The sequence below is a fragment of the Arvicola amphibius genome, chromosome 1 (genome assembly GCF_903992535.2).
Source record: "Arvicola amphibius chromosome 1, mArvAmp1.2, whole genome shotgun sequence".
NCBI classification, from domain to species: Eukaryota; Metazoa; Chordata; class Mammalia; order Rodentia; family Cricetidae; genus Arvicola; species Arvicola amphibius.
In genome coordinates, this window is record NC_052047.1 from 166,847,124 (window position 1) to 166,861,396 (window position 14,273).

Sequence of the window (14,273 nt, forward strand, 5' to 3'; positions counted from 1 at the left end):
AACATCCAAGAAAGCACTTCCCGGCCTTCCAAGGCAGAGGTCTTTCAGGACAGAGGTTGTTTATTTTAAAGACACAAGGAGGTAGGTAGAAAAATTTATCCAATAAAGCGAGTTGTCTTCCTGAAGCCTGACAGATTTTTTTTAAAAATAAATAAACATTCATTTTCTTCCGCAGCAACGAAAGAAAAACTAGATTGCAAAATGAAATGAAGAAAAGAGTCCCTCAAATTTCCGAATCATCACCACCCCTCTCACTCCTGACTTAAAACCTAGTCCGCCCGAGGCCGACCTGCTGGGCACCCTCAATTTCCTCGCAAGCTCCGAATTGCTGAGGCCAAGTGTGGGTCTAGGGCTCAGTGCTTCCAGACCAGGCCTGGAGCACTGCGAAGAGGGTAGGCAGAGGCCTGCCCGCTGGCTTACAAACACCCACCCTCTTCCGATCCCCGCCCCCACCCCCGCCCGCGCCCCCATCTGCCCAGCGTGCCGGGTGTACCGCAGGGGCGCAGTCTCTCCCGCCGCGGGAAGGGGTAGAGGAGAGGTGTGGGAGGGGGCTGTGAGCGCCCCCACCAGAGAGGCTGGGCTGGTTGCAGGTGGCGAAGAAGGTGAGGTGCCGGAACCCGAGGGGTGCCCGGGAGGTGGAAAGCGTGTGTGGGGAGTGCAAGGAGGCTGGGACCCCAGGGGTGGGGTTGGCGGTGGGAGGGAGGAGGGGCGGGGGGGGGGGCCGGCGGAAGAGGTGCTGGGTCCTGCCAGGGAGGAAGGGAACAGTAGAGGGGCTGGCTCAGACCTTAATCAGTGCTCTCACCCGCTCTTTGCCGCGGCCGGAGAGTCTCGGCGTAGGAGGACCAGCGGGAGGAGCTTGCATCTTCAAGAGCCGGGGGACAGAGACGCGGCCAGGCCAGCGTGGGGACAGGAGGGCCACCAGCCAGGCGGCTCAGGCTGCGAGCGCCTCAGGGGCCCGGGAGACTGCCGCGGTACCTCCGGCCGCCGCCGATCTTCCGAGGCCTCCGGGAAGAGGCCTCCCAGCTCCGCGGTCCAGCTCCTGTCGCCCTGCTGCCGCCGCCGGCCGGGGGGAGCCCTGGGCATGAACGGCTACGGCTCCCCCTACCTGTACATGGGCGGCCCGGTGTCGCAGCCGCCGCGGGCGCCCCTGCAGCGCACCCCTAAGTGCGCTCGCTGCCGGAACCACGGGGTGCTGTCCTGGCTCAAGGGCCACAAGCGCTACTGTCGCTTCAAGGACTGCACCTGCGAGAAATGCATCCTGATCATCGAGCGGCAGCGGGTCATGGCGGCTCAGGTGGCGCTTCGCCGGCAGCAGGCCAACGAGAGCCTGGAGAGCCTGATCCCGGACTCGCTGCGGGCTCTGCCAGGGCCACCGCCGCCGGGAGACGCCGCGGCTGCCTCCGCCTCGCAGTCGTCGCCAGCTTCCCAACCGTCCCAGCCGCCAGCGCCACCTCGTCCCGCCGCCGAGCTGGCTGCAGCCGCCGCGCTGCGCTGGACCAACGCCGCCGAGCCCCAGCCCGGGACGCTGCCTGCGCAGCTCGCCAAGCCAGGTGAGAGCGTCGGCGGGCGAGAGTCTGCCTTAAGCAAGGAAACTTCGAGTGCCCTCGGGGATCCATATGGAAGGCCAAGGGCACGTGTGTGGGACGTTGACCGGGTTGGGCCTACCTCTCCAGCCGACATCCGTTCTTACTCCCCGGGAAAAGTGAGTCTGGAGAGTCTGAACCCGATGCCCGTGGAAGCCAGGAGCCCGGCAGAGAGGCCGGCCAAACAGTTTGGTCTCCTGGAGCCTTCTCTGGGTTGAAGGGGGAACTTAACGTCAATTTTGCAAACGATTTGTAAAACGGTGTCTGGGGAGGTACGCCTTTAAATACACCATGGTGAAGCGGGTTTTTCTCGGGGAGGGGAACTCTCATTTGGAGGTTAGCAGTCAGGACCCAGGGCTTTGCTATTTCTAGGTGAATCTTGACTTGGCCGGGACACGGGAGCAAAAAGGCTCTGTCTTTAAATTAAAGGAGCTCAGACGTTTTTAGCTGGGCTAAGAGGACTTTGAATTTGGTAGGAAAAAAGTTGCCTTTTAAGAACTATAGATAAATTAAAAAGTTAACTTTTTAAAGTTAACTCTTTTGGCCTAACTACCTCTTTGGTCCTTAAATTTCCTCTTGAAGAAATTAAAAACAAAACGTGCCCTACAGTGGGGAAAACCTATCAAGTACTTTTCCAGGCTTGGGCGGGGGTGGAACAAGGGAGGGCTTTCTGGGCCCCCTTGCTTCCTTCTGTTCTCCTTCCTCTCTGAAATACTTTCATTTGAGGTGGGATGAGGTAATGAGGAGGGGGGAGGGATTCTGAGCTCTGAAAGTGGGCAGACACCGATTTCCATCTAATTCTGTCCTTCTGGCTCCTTCCTGAATCTGGCTGCCCCCTGTTTAAGCCTCTTCCTCACTTTCCTCGGAGGGAACTCCTGGCTCCTCTCAGCAACCAGAATTCAGCAGATGTGAGTTCTGGGGTTTCTCCTCCCCGAGGAAAAGGTACAAAGGAAACAACAAGCCCATCTCTTCTGAACGGGGTACCCCGGAATTAAGAGTGAAAGGCCCCAGAACGCTATGCTGAACTGCTGGAGATAAACACTCGCCCGGTGTGTGGTGAGGCAGGCCAGTCCGGCCTTCTGGCTCAGTTACTCTCTTTAGGCCTGAAGTTCAGAAAGCAGTTTGCCAACAGCATTTTTGTGGATATTTAACTACAAGGGGCATGTAAGCATTTCTCTGAAGCACCGCCTCCTGGTCTCCCCATAGTTGTAGATTAGCCCTGGAGAAGCTAGAGGGAAGAGGGTTTTCTGATTTCCTCCTATCCTTCAGGTGAGACTAAGTAGGAGAGTTTGGTCTCAGTTCTAGGAGTGACTCCATGCTGCTATTATCTTTTAATTTTCCATCCCAGTTTCCCTGGCTCTAGGACGGGAGTCCTTAAGAGTAGAGCAGAAGTCTAAGTTTTTCCGCAATGCCCATTATGAGCGCCTCTTGTAGTGCCGGAACCTTGAGTTCTGCGGTGTTTGTTCAAGAGGGGATTCCTTCAGCATCATGTGGTCCTCCTCAGATTATTCTCTAAAATTTATGTAGAGTCACAAAACCTAAAACAAGCTGAGAAAGACTTGGGTGCGGGCAACTAGGAGGCCAAGCTGAAGCAACGGCAGGAGCCCAAGCTTGAGGAGAACGGAAAAGGGCAAAGAATTTCAACTGGGCAGACCAGACTCGGTCCTGTTTTCTCTCACTCTGCCTCCACTGCCGAATCCTCAGGGGTAGCCTGAGCTTCCAAACTGAGAACAAATAATTGAGAGGGATAAAAACAAGAAGAAGGATAATTTCCAGAGACTAAGCTGTAAGGGACCAGGGGTTCAGTTCCCAGCTGGTCACACCACATACTTTGAACATTCACCAACTTTTGTTTTCTTTCAACAATTGCATTCCTTTAAGGAAAAAAAAAAAACATCAGTTGGTTTGGGGGAGGTTTATCAAACAAAACTGGTTATGATTTTTTCACTAGGAACACAAACAAATGGGTTGGTTCTATGCATAAAAAGGTGACTCTGTTGGGCGTCAACATTAAAATTAATTAAAACAACACTGAATTGGGGCAGTCAAAATGAAAACTCCTGGCTGAGACCCCTGTTGCTGTGCTCCTGTACTTCTTTGCAGTGGATTTGTGTGCGTTGTGCTGTGCATCTTTAGAAGCATGTTAGATCTTCCCAGATAAGTTAATCCATTCCATGTAGAGAGGAAGTGTGGCCCTGGGATGGAAGGGCTCAGCTCTAGTCTCTAGCAGTCAGCTAGCAAACCGCTCAGGTCTGCTCCTTCCTTAACTGAATTTTGAGAACCTGCTTGGACTTTTTTTTTTTTTTTTTTTTTTTTTTTGCCGGGCAGAGGGCCTCCCTTACGTAGCTATGAAATGGGTTGTTCTTGAAAACAAGCACAGGTGCACGGAGTCTGGAGTCTGTCCCTTCTCTGAATCGGTGAGAAAAGCACAGGTCTTAAGAGGGTTGTTGGCTAGGCATCATGGGAGAATCCCCACACAGTTCAGGGGGAGACTTGTGAACACCAAAACTGGGTTTTCTAACTGCAGGAAATCTTTCCGTAATCTTTCCTTCAGTCCTCTGAGTTACAGCGCCACTTTCAATGTGAGTTTAAGATTCTTCTGACTGCTCTGGCTACGGATTGAAATATTTTTTTTTAATTGCAGTCTTTTTCTGCCTAGGTTACCTTCTCTGACTGACCTGTAATTAGTTAGATTTTGATTGTGCGCCAGTTTCTAACTTAGCCTTCTCTATAAATACTATGGCACTCACCTGCTCTGCTCCCTTTTGGTCACCTCTGTCCCTTGCCCCCTGACAATGTCCAGGAAGCCTAGCCTCTCACAGCTGTCTGGGTTTCTGATTCAGCAGACTCATCCAGTCAAGCCAGCTTTTCCGGACCCTGGGCTCTGGGCTTTGGAGATGAGAGAATTTAAGGTCGTGGCCAAGGTGAGACGCTGCAATCAAAGGTCCCTTGTAGCTGGCTTTCTCATCCCGGACTTTTCTTCTAGAGGAGGATCCTGGGTGACCATAGGAAAGATCTGTGGCTGGAGAATCCTCCTTGGTGTATCTTTCTCTCTCTCTCTCTCTCTCTCTCTCTCTCTCTCTCTCTCTCTCTCTCTCTCTCACACACACACACACACACACACACATTATATGATGATGTTACATGCATATTATATAATCAGTTATTTTAAATGCTCTTACAGGAAGTTTTTGGTTAGGGGTTGAAGGAGGAGGGTTGAATAGGAATGAGGTGTCCTTTTTTTTATGAAAAAAAGCAAACATGTCAGCTAGAGGGAGTCGATTTTGGGAAAGTGACTTTATTTTGCCTCCTATGGCACAGCGCGTTCATGATTGCTCTGGCTTCCAGCTCCAATGCGATCTGGACTGCTTAGTCTGCTTCCTTAACTGTTTTTTTTTTTTTTTAATTCCACCAGAGAAATAGTTGGCCATGTGTGTTAATGGCAAACTCATGAAAACCAGATAAAGAAGTCTTGTCTGACTGTGCACCCAGAGCAAGGAAGAAGCTGGGGTTAATTAAAAGTCACCTGCGACATATACCTATGGGTTTTAAAGCTTATCTGGCTTGAAAATGGCTTGATTTAAAGCAAGGGGCCTTTAAGAAAAGCTTCATAGCCGGGCGGCGGTGGCGCACGCCTTTAATCCCAGCACTCGGGAGGCAGAGGCAGGCGGATCTCTGTGAGTTCGAGACCAGCCTGGTTTACAAGAGCTAGTTCCAGGACAGGCTTTAAAGCTACAGAGAAACCCTGTCTCAAAAAAACAAAAAAAAAAAACCAAAAAAAAAAAAAAAAAAAAAGCTTCATAAAAAGAAATAAGGAGGACACCATTACTGTCACTTGAACCTTTTCTTTAGAGCTGGCTTGGGATAAAGAATCTAATCCTCACCTTGCTAGCATGGGCTAGCTGTAGTGAGGTGGGGCAAAGTCTGACCAATGACAGGAGGCTGGCCTCTCTGGTGGCCCTGTCCCTGATGAGGGGGCATGGATCTCAGGAGTGGCTTATACTGGCCATCTGGGCTTCCCTGTGGCTGCACTGCTTACTCCCTCCACACCTCCTTCCTCACCTGAGGACTCAAGCTTAGGGGAATCCTTCCTTCTCAGTCCCCTGGGCTTCAGCTCCCTCCCTGCTTCTTCCTGGTTTGGCCGACCCCCAAGGGCATTGAAATGTTAGTGTCTTGTCTGCTGGAGCCTGGGGCACAGTTGAAGGAAAAATGAGAGCACTCCTGTCGGAAGCAGAGTCTGTGCCAGTCAGGTAAGGGACCCCCCCAGCCTGCTCCTGACATTGTAAATCTGGAGGATGGCACTACTCCCCACTTACACCCAACTTTTCCTTTCCCTGATGGATGAATGCCAGGGTTTAAAAGATTACAGTAATCACGGGAGGACAGTGTAAATCGAATCTGATAGCAATAACTTTTGGAGAAGGTCAGGCTCAAGTGAAATGTTACCAAGCAACAGGCATTTTGTTTGCAAAATACAATCAAAGAGCATTGATGAGAAATTCTTTTCTGCAGCGAGTCAGCACTTTCTGTTAACAGCCTTACAGCGGGGAAGGGGGGTAAATCTTCATAAATCAAAGGCCCTGCAGGACTTGGAACGTTTGCTGGTGGATCTGTTGCATTTCTTCCTGACAGGGAGGAAGAGTGCCCAGTGAGGACCATGTGCCTGCTTGCCTGCCTCCTTTCTTCCTTTCTTTCACCTTTTAACCTGTTGCAACTCCATCTAGCCCAAAGTCACCCAGGTCCTTGGAGTCTCTCTGTGTAGCTTTGATGATATGGTAGGCCTGTGGCTGTCACAGGACCACCCCTTTGTCATACCCATGTTCTTACACACAGCACGTCCTCTGTCCTCTGGCCCAAACAACACACTCTGCTTTTCTGAGAAGGAGGATTAAGGTAGAGAGGTAGGTGACAGTTTCTATTTTGTTTTTTGGTTAAGCAAATTTTAAAAAGTAAAGTTGCCCTCCAAATAATGGTGCAGTATGAACCAAGAAATGCCCCACAGTGTACAGCCCACTGGCATGTCTAGGGGGCAGGGGCAAAGGACAACACAAAGAGGGGGGAGGATGGCTTTGTCACCACTTGTCATTTGGAGCCTCCCAGTGACTGAAAAAGCTGGCAGCCATGTAAGATTGCATGAGGTGTGTTCTGCAGAACTTGGAGAACAATATGAAGGTAGAACTGTGTCCTGTCCATGTTAGAACTCTTGCTTACAGTTCCTAGTCAGGCTTGAATTTCAAGCTGACATCAGTGTTCTGTTTCCCAGCAATTGTTGCTGTCTTTCACTCAGTGTCTTCATGTGTGAATACTTGTAATATTTCCTCCTATGTGAAGATGCCACAGCCTGGCCTGCTCCTGGCCTCTGCACAGCTTGCTGTGCTATATTATAAAATCCCACCAACTCAGCAGATGCTTTGGGGTTTTGCAAAAGATTAATTACCTGGAAGCCCCAGTGGCCAAGGCACTGCTGTGGTTACCTGTGTATAATCTTCCCCAGCCCAGTACCTAGCTAGCTAGGGGTCTAAGGGATTTTCGGGGATTTGTTAAGTCGATGGATAAACAAGTAGTCAGTTGTACTTTGTAAATAGCAGCTGGGCAGGTAGGTTTATAGATTTCTCCTCTGCTTTCTGAAAGCTTCTGCCTTCTAAGAAAGAGATCAGTCTGGAAGTTTGTAAGGCACATCAGGTCTACCATCGCAAACTATACTTCCTCGAGCCCATCAGCCCTTTCTAAGCAACACGTCCCTCCCAAATCTTCAATGACAATCTCAGACTTAGGATACTCATGTCTTAGGCCCTTGAGTGCTAGGATTGCAAGGGTGTACTACTAGGCCAGGTTAAGAAAATCATCTTGAACCTTTTTTTATACAGTGTTAAACCAGTGTTGATTTTTTTTTATAAGGCAAAACATGAGCGTTTTCATGTGCAGGCAGGCACACATGCAAAAATTTTAGAACAAGATTATTATTCCCACTTAGTTCAAATTTCTGCTTATCCAGTTTTTAATGATTCCTCACTCCTGTGTGAAATTAACAGGAAGTATGAAATGCTGCTCGGTTAAATGTTTGACCCCAGGAAGCCCCTGCATGTCTCGTCCTGCTATTGCAATGTAGACTGGCGTCCTTTGGAAGTGACCCACGTGGACCTGCCTAGAGGTCTATGTCCCCAGAATCACCGGAGCAGATGAGATCCGACAATCTACATTTTACATGCATGGTACCCTTGTTGGGAGGGCGAGCCCTGTGACTTCTGAGTTATGAGAATCCTGCCATTGCTTTTGTCTTCTTCTGTGTGGTAGATGGATTGAGGCCTCGTGCACTGATTGGCTAGAATGTATAAAACCCAATGACAGCAAAGTCAGAACAATTTTCCGTGTTTATGTGTTTGAGCATAGTGTTTGTTTCACACATATGGCTGGCTTTTTTTTTTTAACTATCTAAATATATTTTTTTAAAAAGTTGTGGTTTTATATGAAGGAATTCAAAGAATGATAGATTGTTCAAATTGTAAGCTTTAGACCAGAAGAGACTTTCATGTGTTCATTTTTTCTCCTTAAATTTCATAACAAAACATAGTTGTCATCATATGGCACACGTGTCATCATACAGCACATGCGTTGTCACACAGAACATGTGTCACCATTTGTATGGCACACACGTCATCATACAGCACATGTGTCATCGCATGGCACATGTGTTATACAGCACATGTGTCACCACACGGCACATGTGTCATCACACGACACGTGTCATGACACATGTGTTACTATACAGCACACGTGTCATACAGCACACGTGTCATTGTATGGCACATGTGTCATCGTACGGCATATGTGTCACCGCATGGCACATGTGTCATCGTACGGAACATGTATCATATGACACATGTGCTTAGAAGGCGGAGTCATTGTTTTCCAAAGAAAATGTGTACTCCTCAACTGAAGCTCTTATAAACTGGATGAAGAGTTTGTTTCTGAGTGGAATGTATTTCTGCCTCATGGGCTATGAAATGAAAGTCTGGATATTTGGTAATATTCATTTTTTTATACGTTTTTTAAAAAGCATGCCCTCCTCACTTGTAAGTGACTGGCCTATCATGACAGAAAGATCATGTTACGATTTCATCTACTCTTTGAGGTCTTTTGTCTTCTTGTACGGTATACAGAGTTAAAACTGTCAGCTGAAATATGCCTCCTCTCCTTGTGTTCTGATTAGAGTCTCAGCTTACATACAGTGGAAGGCAGAGCGTTTTGTGGGAATGTTTCCTGTTTCACTTTCTCGGCTGAAGCCCCATGTTTCTGTATCTAGAAAGGTCTTTCTGCTTTAGACAAACTTGAATGATTTCTACAGTTCATTTAGGGAAAAACCTGGGAATGTAAAGAAACACCTGTTATTAAATTATTCTTTATCGCTGAGCTTAAATTTCGCCCTCTGTAATTATTTGTGAGAGACTGTGTTTATAGGAGTTTGCAGTGCCTTTAGTTTAGGTACAATAGTGTCCCTAAATTACAGAGACTGTCTAGTCTGCTTTTCCAAAATTAATTTTGGATGAGGAGTTTGTCTTGGGGTCTTGAGGTCTGTCATTCTTAGCTCGGTCTGTTTTTGTTTCTTTGTTTTTGGTTTGATTGGGTTTTTTTTGTTGTTGTTTTGTTTTTTCGAGACAGGATTTCTCTGTGTAGCCCTGACTGTCCCCGTTGCTCCATAGACTTGACTGGTCTTGAATTCAGAGATCCACCCGCCTTGGCCTTGGCTCTGTTTTGAAACCCAGCGCCCTTGGGTGCTGGTGGACACCCGGCTTACACTTACCTCTCGAGACTTCGTGTTCCCCTGGTATATGAACCTGCTTCTCTCTCTCACTGGCCCATGCTCTGCTGGGAACCCAGCATAGACAGTGCTGAGCTCAGTTGATTAGAAAGCCCTTAATTCATGCATTGATTCCTAGGCTTCCTACCAGCTCTCCTCAGTTAGCCGTAGTTTGCACACTGAGATTGGGAGGCTGATGAGCCCAGAAATCTCCCAAGAGTGTGGATGACTCAGCACAGGCCTCCTCTGCTCCTCAAGAAATGCCCCACAGTATACAGCCCACTGGCATGTCTAGGGGGCAGGGGCAAAGGACAACACAAAGAGGGGAGGATGGCTTTGTCACCACTTGTCATTTGGAGCCTCCCAGTGACTGAAAAAGCTGGCAGCCATGTAAGATTGCATGAGATCTGCAGAACTTGGAGAACAATATGAAGGTAGAACTGTGTCCTGTCCATGTTAGAATCCTGCCCTCAGTCCCTAGTTGACTGGGGCACTGTATCTGCTGCCACCTTGAGAAACATAGATTTTTTTTTTTTATGATGTAGGTATTTTTGAGTAGTCAGAGCATTGATCCTAATTCTCCCTCACTAGCCTTCTGGTCCTATGGTTACCTGGAGCCTGAAGTGAGCTGGGGAAGAGTGGGCCGAGCTGATGAAAGGGCTTTTCCCGAGACACTTCAGTGTTTGGATTTATTCAGAGCACCTTTTAAAACATGAAGCTTTCCACATTTCTGTTAAGGACCGCAATGGTGTGGGCTCTCCAGGTGGGTAGATTGCTCCTCAAAGTGTGTGCTCTTCACTCCATTTCTCTGCAAAAACAAAGCAAACAGCGAGCAGAGACGAGCTTCACCATCAGCAGACTGCTTTGATATTCTGTCCTGCTTTTCCTGTTTGATGGTAAAATAGACTTAACAAATTTTATCATTTACCATTTTTGGGTGTCACACCTTGGTGACATTAAAGGGATTTATGATGCTTTAAAACAGTCCCCACAATCCATACAGAGCCTTTCCTACCCTCAACTGAAATTCCATATTCATTACACAGTAACCCCGTCTCCATTCCTCTGGAGCTACCTCTACTGTCTCTTTATCCATCCTAAGTATCTCGTAGAAGTGGAATCACACCATCTCTTTTGTGGCCAGCTTATTTATTTAGACTACTGTTAAGGTTCTTCCATGTAGCAGATATCAGAATTTCATTCCTTTATGAGGCAGGGTAATATTTCATTTTATTTATTCCTCCATCTATTGGTGAACATGTGGGTTGCTCCAACCTTAGGAGCTGGAGTCCTGTATTTGATGTTTCCCACACTATGCCTGGCCCTGTTTGCTCTCTATCCAGCACGTGCGTCTCCTTTCCCCAAGTTAGTAAGTTCTCTGAACATAGGCTTCTTGCTATTTTCCATGTTTTTTTTTTTATTCTGTTTCCTTGTTTTGGCCTATTGCAGGTCAATAAATCCTTGATGCTATTAATAGATAATAAAAACTCAATTTAGATGCCTAGAGACGTATGGCACTTTAAGCATCATATCTGTATTGCCTGAGGGAAAGTATTGAACTTAATTTTTCCAAGTGCCATTGACCAGGGGTCAAAATCCAACTGGGTGCCCATTTCAGAGTGAACACACTGTCACCGTCCATTCCTTCTCCAGGTTTAGGAACAGAGTGATAGCCAAGTTTTGTATGGTGTCACGAGTCAGGGGATACCTGGATGTAGGCTAGTTAGGATATAAATCTCCACAAGCCTTTTTGTTTGGTTTTTGTCTTGTGTTTCAAGGACATGGAATTCAAATAGCTCAATAACTGGGAGCTAAAAGCTGGGCCTGTTGTCTTAGGAAGCAGTAGGAGAGATGTTAAATTTCTCTTGTAAAACTAGGTCTTTGGTGAATCCCAGAGTCGCTGTTGAAAGCAAAGGGGGGATTTATTGTGTTGACTACAGATGAGTCCCACAATAGAAGCTAACTGAGAAAAAACCAGCAGTGTAGTGAAAGTGAATTGGGATAACTATGAATTTGTATTAGATGTGGTTGAATGTTATGTGATTTATTGTAATTTAAGAATGTTTAAAAACACACATTTGGCAATGGGTTTTCATTGGCTTTTCATGTAGTTAAGATACCTGTCGTGTTAGAAAAATGTCTATCAATGGGCCTTTGTGTTAAGCTCTTAAAGTAAACAACAACAGGTAGGAAGGATGCCTTCTAGAAGCTTCTTTGATGAAATTTCACCTCTGGCTATCTGCACACAATCAGGTTTGCCCACAGAGAGGCCTACAATGAGGCCATTCAGGCCTGAAGAGAAAACACAGATCCACATAGCTCACAACCTGACTACTGCCTCCCTGGGAGTGGTTTTCTGCTCTTTGTTTTTCAGACCAGTTACTCTGGATTAAGCAGCCACAACTAACACATTTTTTTTTTAGGATAAAAATCTATTTGTAGTTCGCTAATAAAAAAAAAATCTATGTTCCTTTATTTGCAGTTCTGTTAGAATTTACTGTGAAACCCAACGTACTCTCGCCTCCCCCTTTTGCTTATTTAGTGCGGCAAAGCTGCTTTCCTGGTACTGTCTTTGGTTAAAATGTCGAATTGGCAACTGGTCTGTTTCATAGCTAGTCTCTGGCTCTATGAAAGTGTTCTTTGTCATTCTTCCCCTTTCAAGTAGAATTTGGAATGTGGGCGTGGGTTCTTTCCACAGACTTCACTGACACACCAGTTCACACAAAGGCGTCTGTCCGCCTCTCGCCACGCATGGTAGGTGGACAGGGATCTCTCTGCAGCTCTTAAACCTTCCAGCCTTTTCTTTCTCTTCTCTCACACCTGTCCTGTCATCCAGAATTCCGACTGACTTGTTTGGCCTGTGTTTGCCTGACTCTTCCATGACTTTTTACAAGTGATCACAAGGGTTGTATTTATCGCTTGCTTAGAAACTATACCAACTAGTTATTGTACTGTATTGTAACCTGGTTAGAAGGGGGAAAATTCCTGTCAGAATCACAAGTCCTATTTATATTGTATTATATTATATTTATTATATTATAATAAAACCAGCCCCATGGGGAGCGGGTGTGATTATTAAAGTGCCCTATTGGGTGGTATATACCAGGTGGTGATGGCCAGAGCCCCTTCAGTGGCCTTCTGTACTGTGCTCTGGCCTGGTTCTGAGCCTCGCAGCCCCTCTAAATGGGTAGCTAATGCTGTATACTCCAAGCTTTTGGAGGTTACTGGCTTATGTGGCCCTTCTGTGTTTAAGAGGAGTCTCCTCTCCTACCGCATTCCAAGAAAACTCTGAGCCATCCTCTTTTGCCGACCCCACTTGCCCACCCCTATTTGCCAATGGTTTTTGCCTTCTTTAAAGACTGGAAGCACGTTAAGACCCGTCGAGCCAAACTTCCTCATCCCAGAAGTCTGTGTTCGAAGCCGAGCACAGCAGGAAGGGATTAACCTAGCTGTTCTCTTGTCTTTCAGATCTGACTGAAGAGCGACTTGGGGACAGCAGTTCCGCAGACAACGCCGCCGCGGAGACCTTCAGTGACAAAGACACCGACCAGAGGAGCTCCCCAGATGTGGTCAAAGGCAAGAACTGCTTCACTCCTGAGAGCCCCGAGATTGTGTCCGTGGATGAAGGGGGATACGCCGTGCAGAAAAACGGGGGCAACCCAGAGAGCTGCCCTGACAGCCCCAAGTACCACGCGGAGCAGAGTCACCTTCTGATAGAGGGCCCGTCGGGGACCGTCTCTCTGCCCTTCAGCTTGAAAGCCAACCGGCCACCCCTGGAAGTGTTGAAGAAAATCTTCCCCAACCAGAAGCCCACTGTGCTGGAGCTCATCCTGAAAGGCTGCGGGGGCGACCTGGTCAGTGCGGTGGAGGTCCTGCTCTCTAGTCGGTCCTCGGCTGCCGGGGCGGAGCGGACGGCCGAAGAGAGCCTCGTGCTGCCCTCCAGCGGCCACATCTTTGAACACACGCTAGGCTCCTACCCCATCTCTTCCTCCAAGTGGTCGGTGGGCTCCGCCTTCCGAGTCCCCGACACCTTGCGCTTTTCGGCGGACTCCAGCAATGTGGTCCCCAACCCCTTGGCCGTGCCCCTGCAGCATCCTTTTCCCCAGCCACCCCGGTACCCACTGATGCTGAGGAATACTTTGGCCAGAAACCAATCGAGCCCCTTTTTGCCCAACGATGTCACCCTGTGGAACACCATGACGCTGCAGCAGCAGTACCAGTTGAGGTCCCAGTACGTCAGCCCCTTCCCTAGTAACTCCACCAGCGTCTTCCGGAGCTCGCCCGTGCTCTCCTCCCGCACCACGGAGGACCCTCGGATCTCCATCCCCGACGATGGGTGTCCAATCGTGACAAAGCAGCCCATCTATACAGAGGATGACTATGACGAGAGGTCCGATTCCTCGGACTCCAGAATACTCAACACATCATCCTAAAGTGGGTGGGGACCAGGTGACATTTTGAGTGTGCTGGAACCCTGCCCCTCCCCCGAGGAGAGGCCACTGATACTGTATACTCTTTTCTCCTGTTCCACGAAGTGACTGTGCTTGATAGTCTATACATTAGCAATAAAAACATAACTTATGTAATTTCCTGCACTTCACTGGAAAATGCCAAATAGGTCTGCTCTGTGGATTTAGCGCCAAGTGTTATAAATGAGTCTAAAGCCAGGGACTACCTGGGGAGGCTGGGCCTGAGGGAGATTTAGCTGGAGGGTCAGCTTTACTCTTAAATTCAACCTGGAATGGTAAGCGAAGTAGTGTACTTGAATGCAATTTTTTAAAAGAAGAGTCCTCAGGATACCGGAAACCTCAGGGAGTGTTTCGGTTGCCGCCCGACTATGAACAGGGACCTATCACTCCCATTCCTAAGAGAGACTGTACCTCAGAACAGAG

General features: G+C 48.0%; 1 protein-coding gene across 1 annotated transcript; it reads left to right on the forward strand.

Moving 5' to 3' along the window:
- The first annotated feature begins 1,081 nt into the window (after window positions 1–1,081).
- On the forward strand, window positions 1,082–13,814 carry Dmrt3 (doublesex and mab-3 related transcription factor 3). The gene is made up of 2 exons (XM_038312571.1): window positions 1,082–1,550; window positions 12,850–13,814. Exons 1-2 carry the CDS (start codon window positions 1,082–1,084, stop codon window positions 13,812–13,814), a joined length of 1,434 nt encoding a protein of 477 aa, XP_038168499.1.
- The last annotated feature ends 459 nt before the right edge of the window (window positions 13,815–14,273 follow it).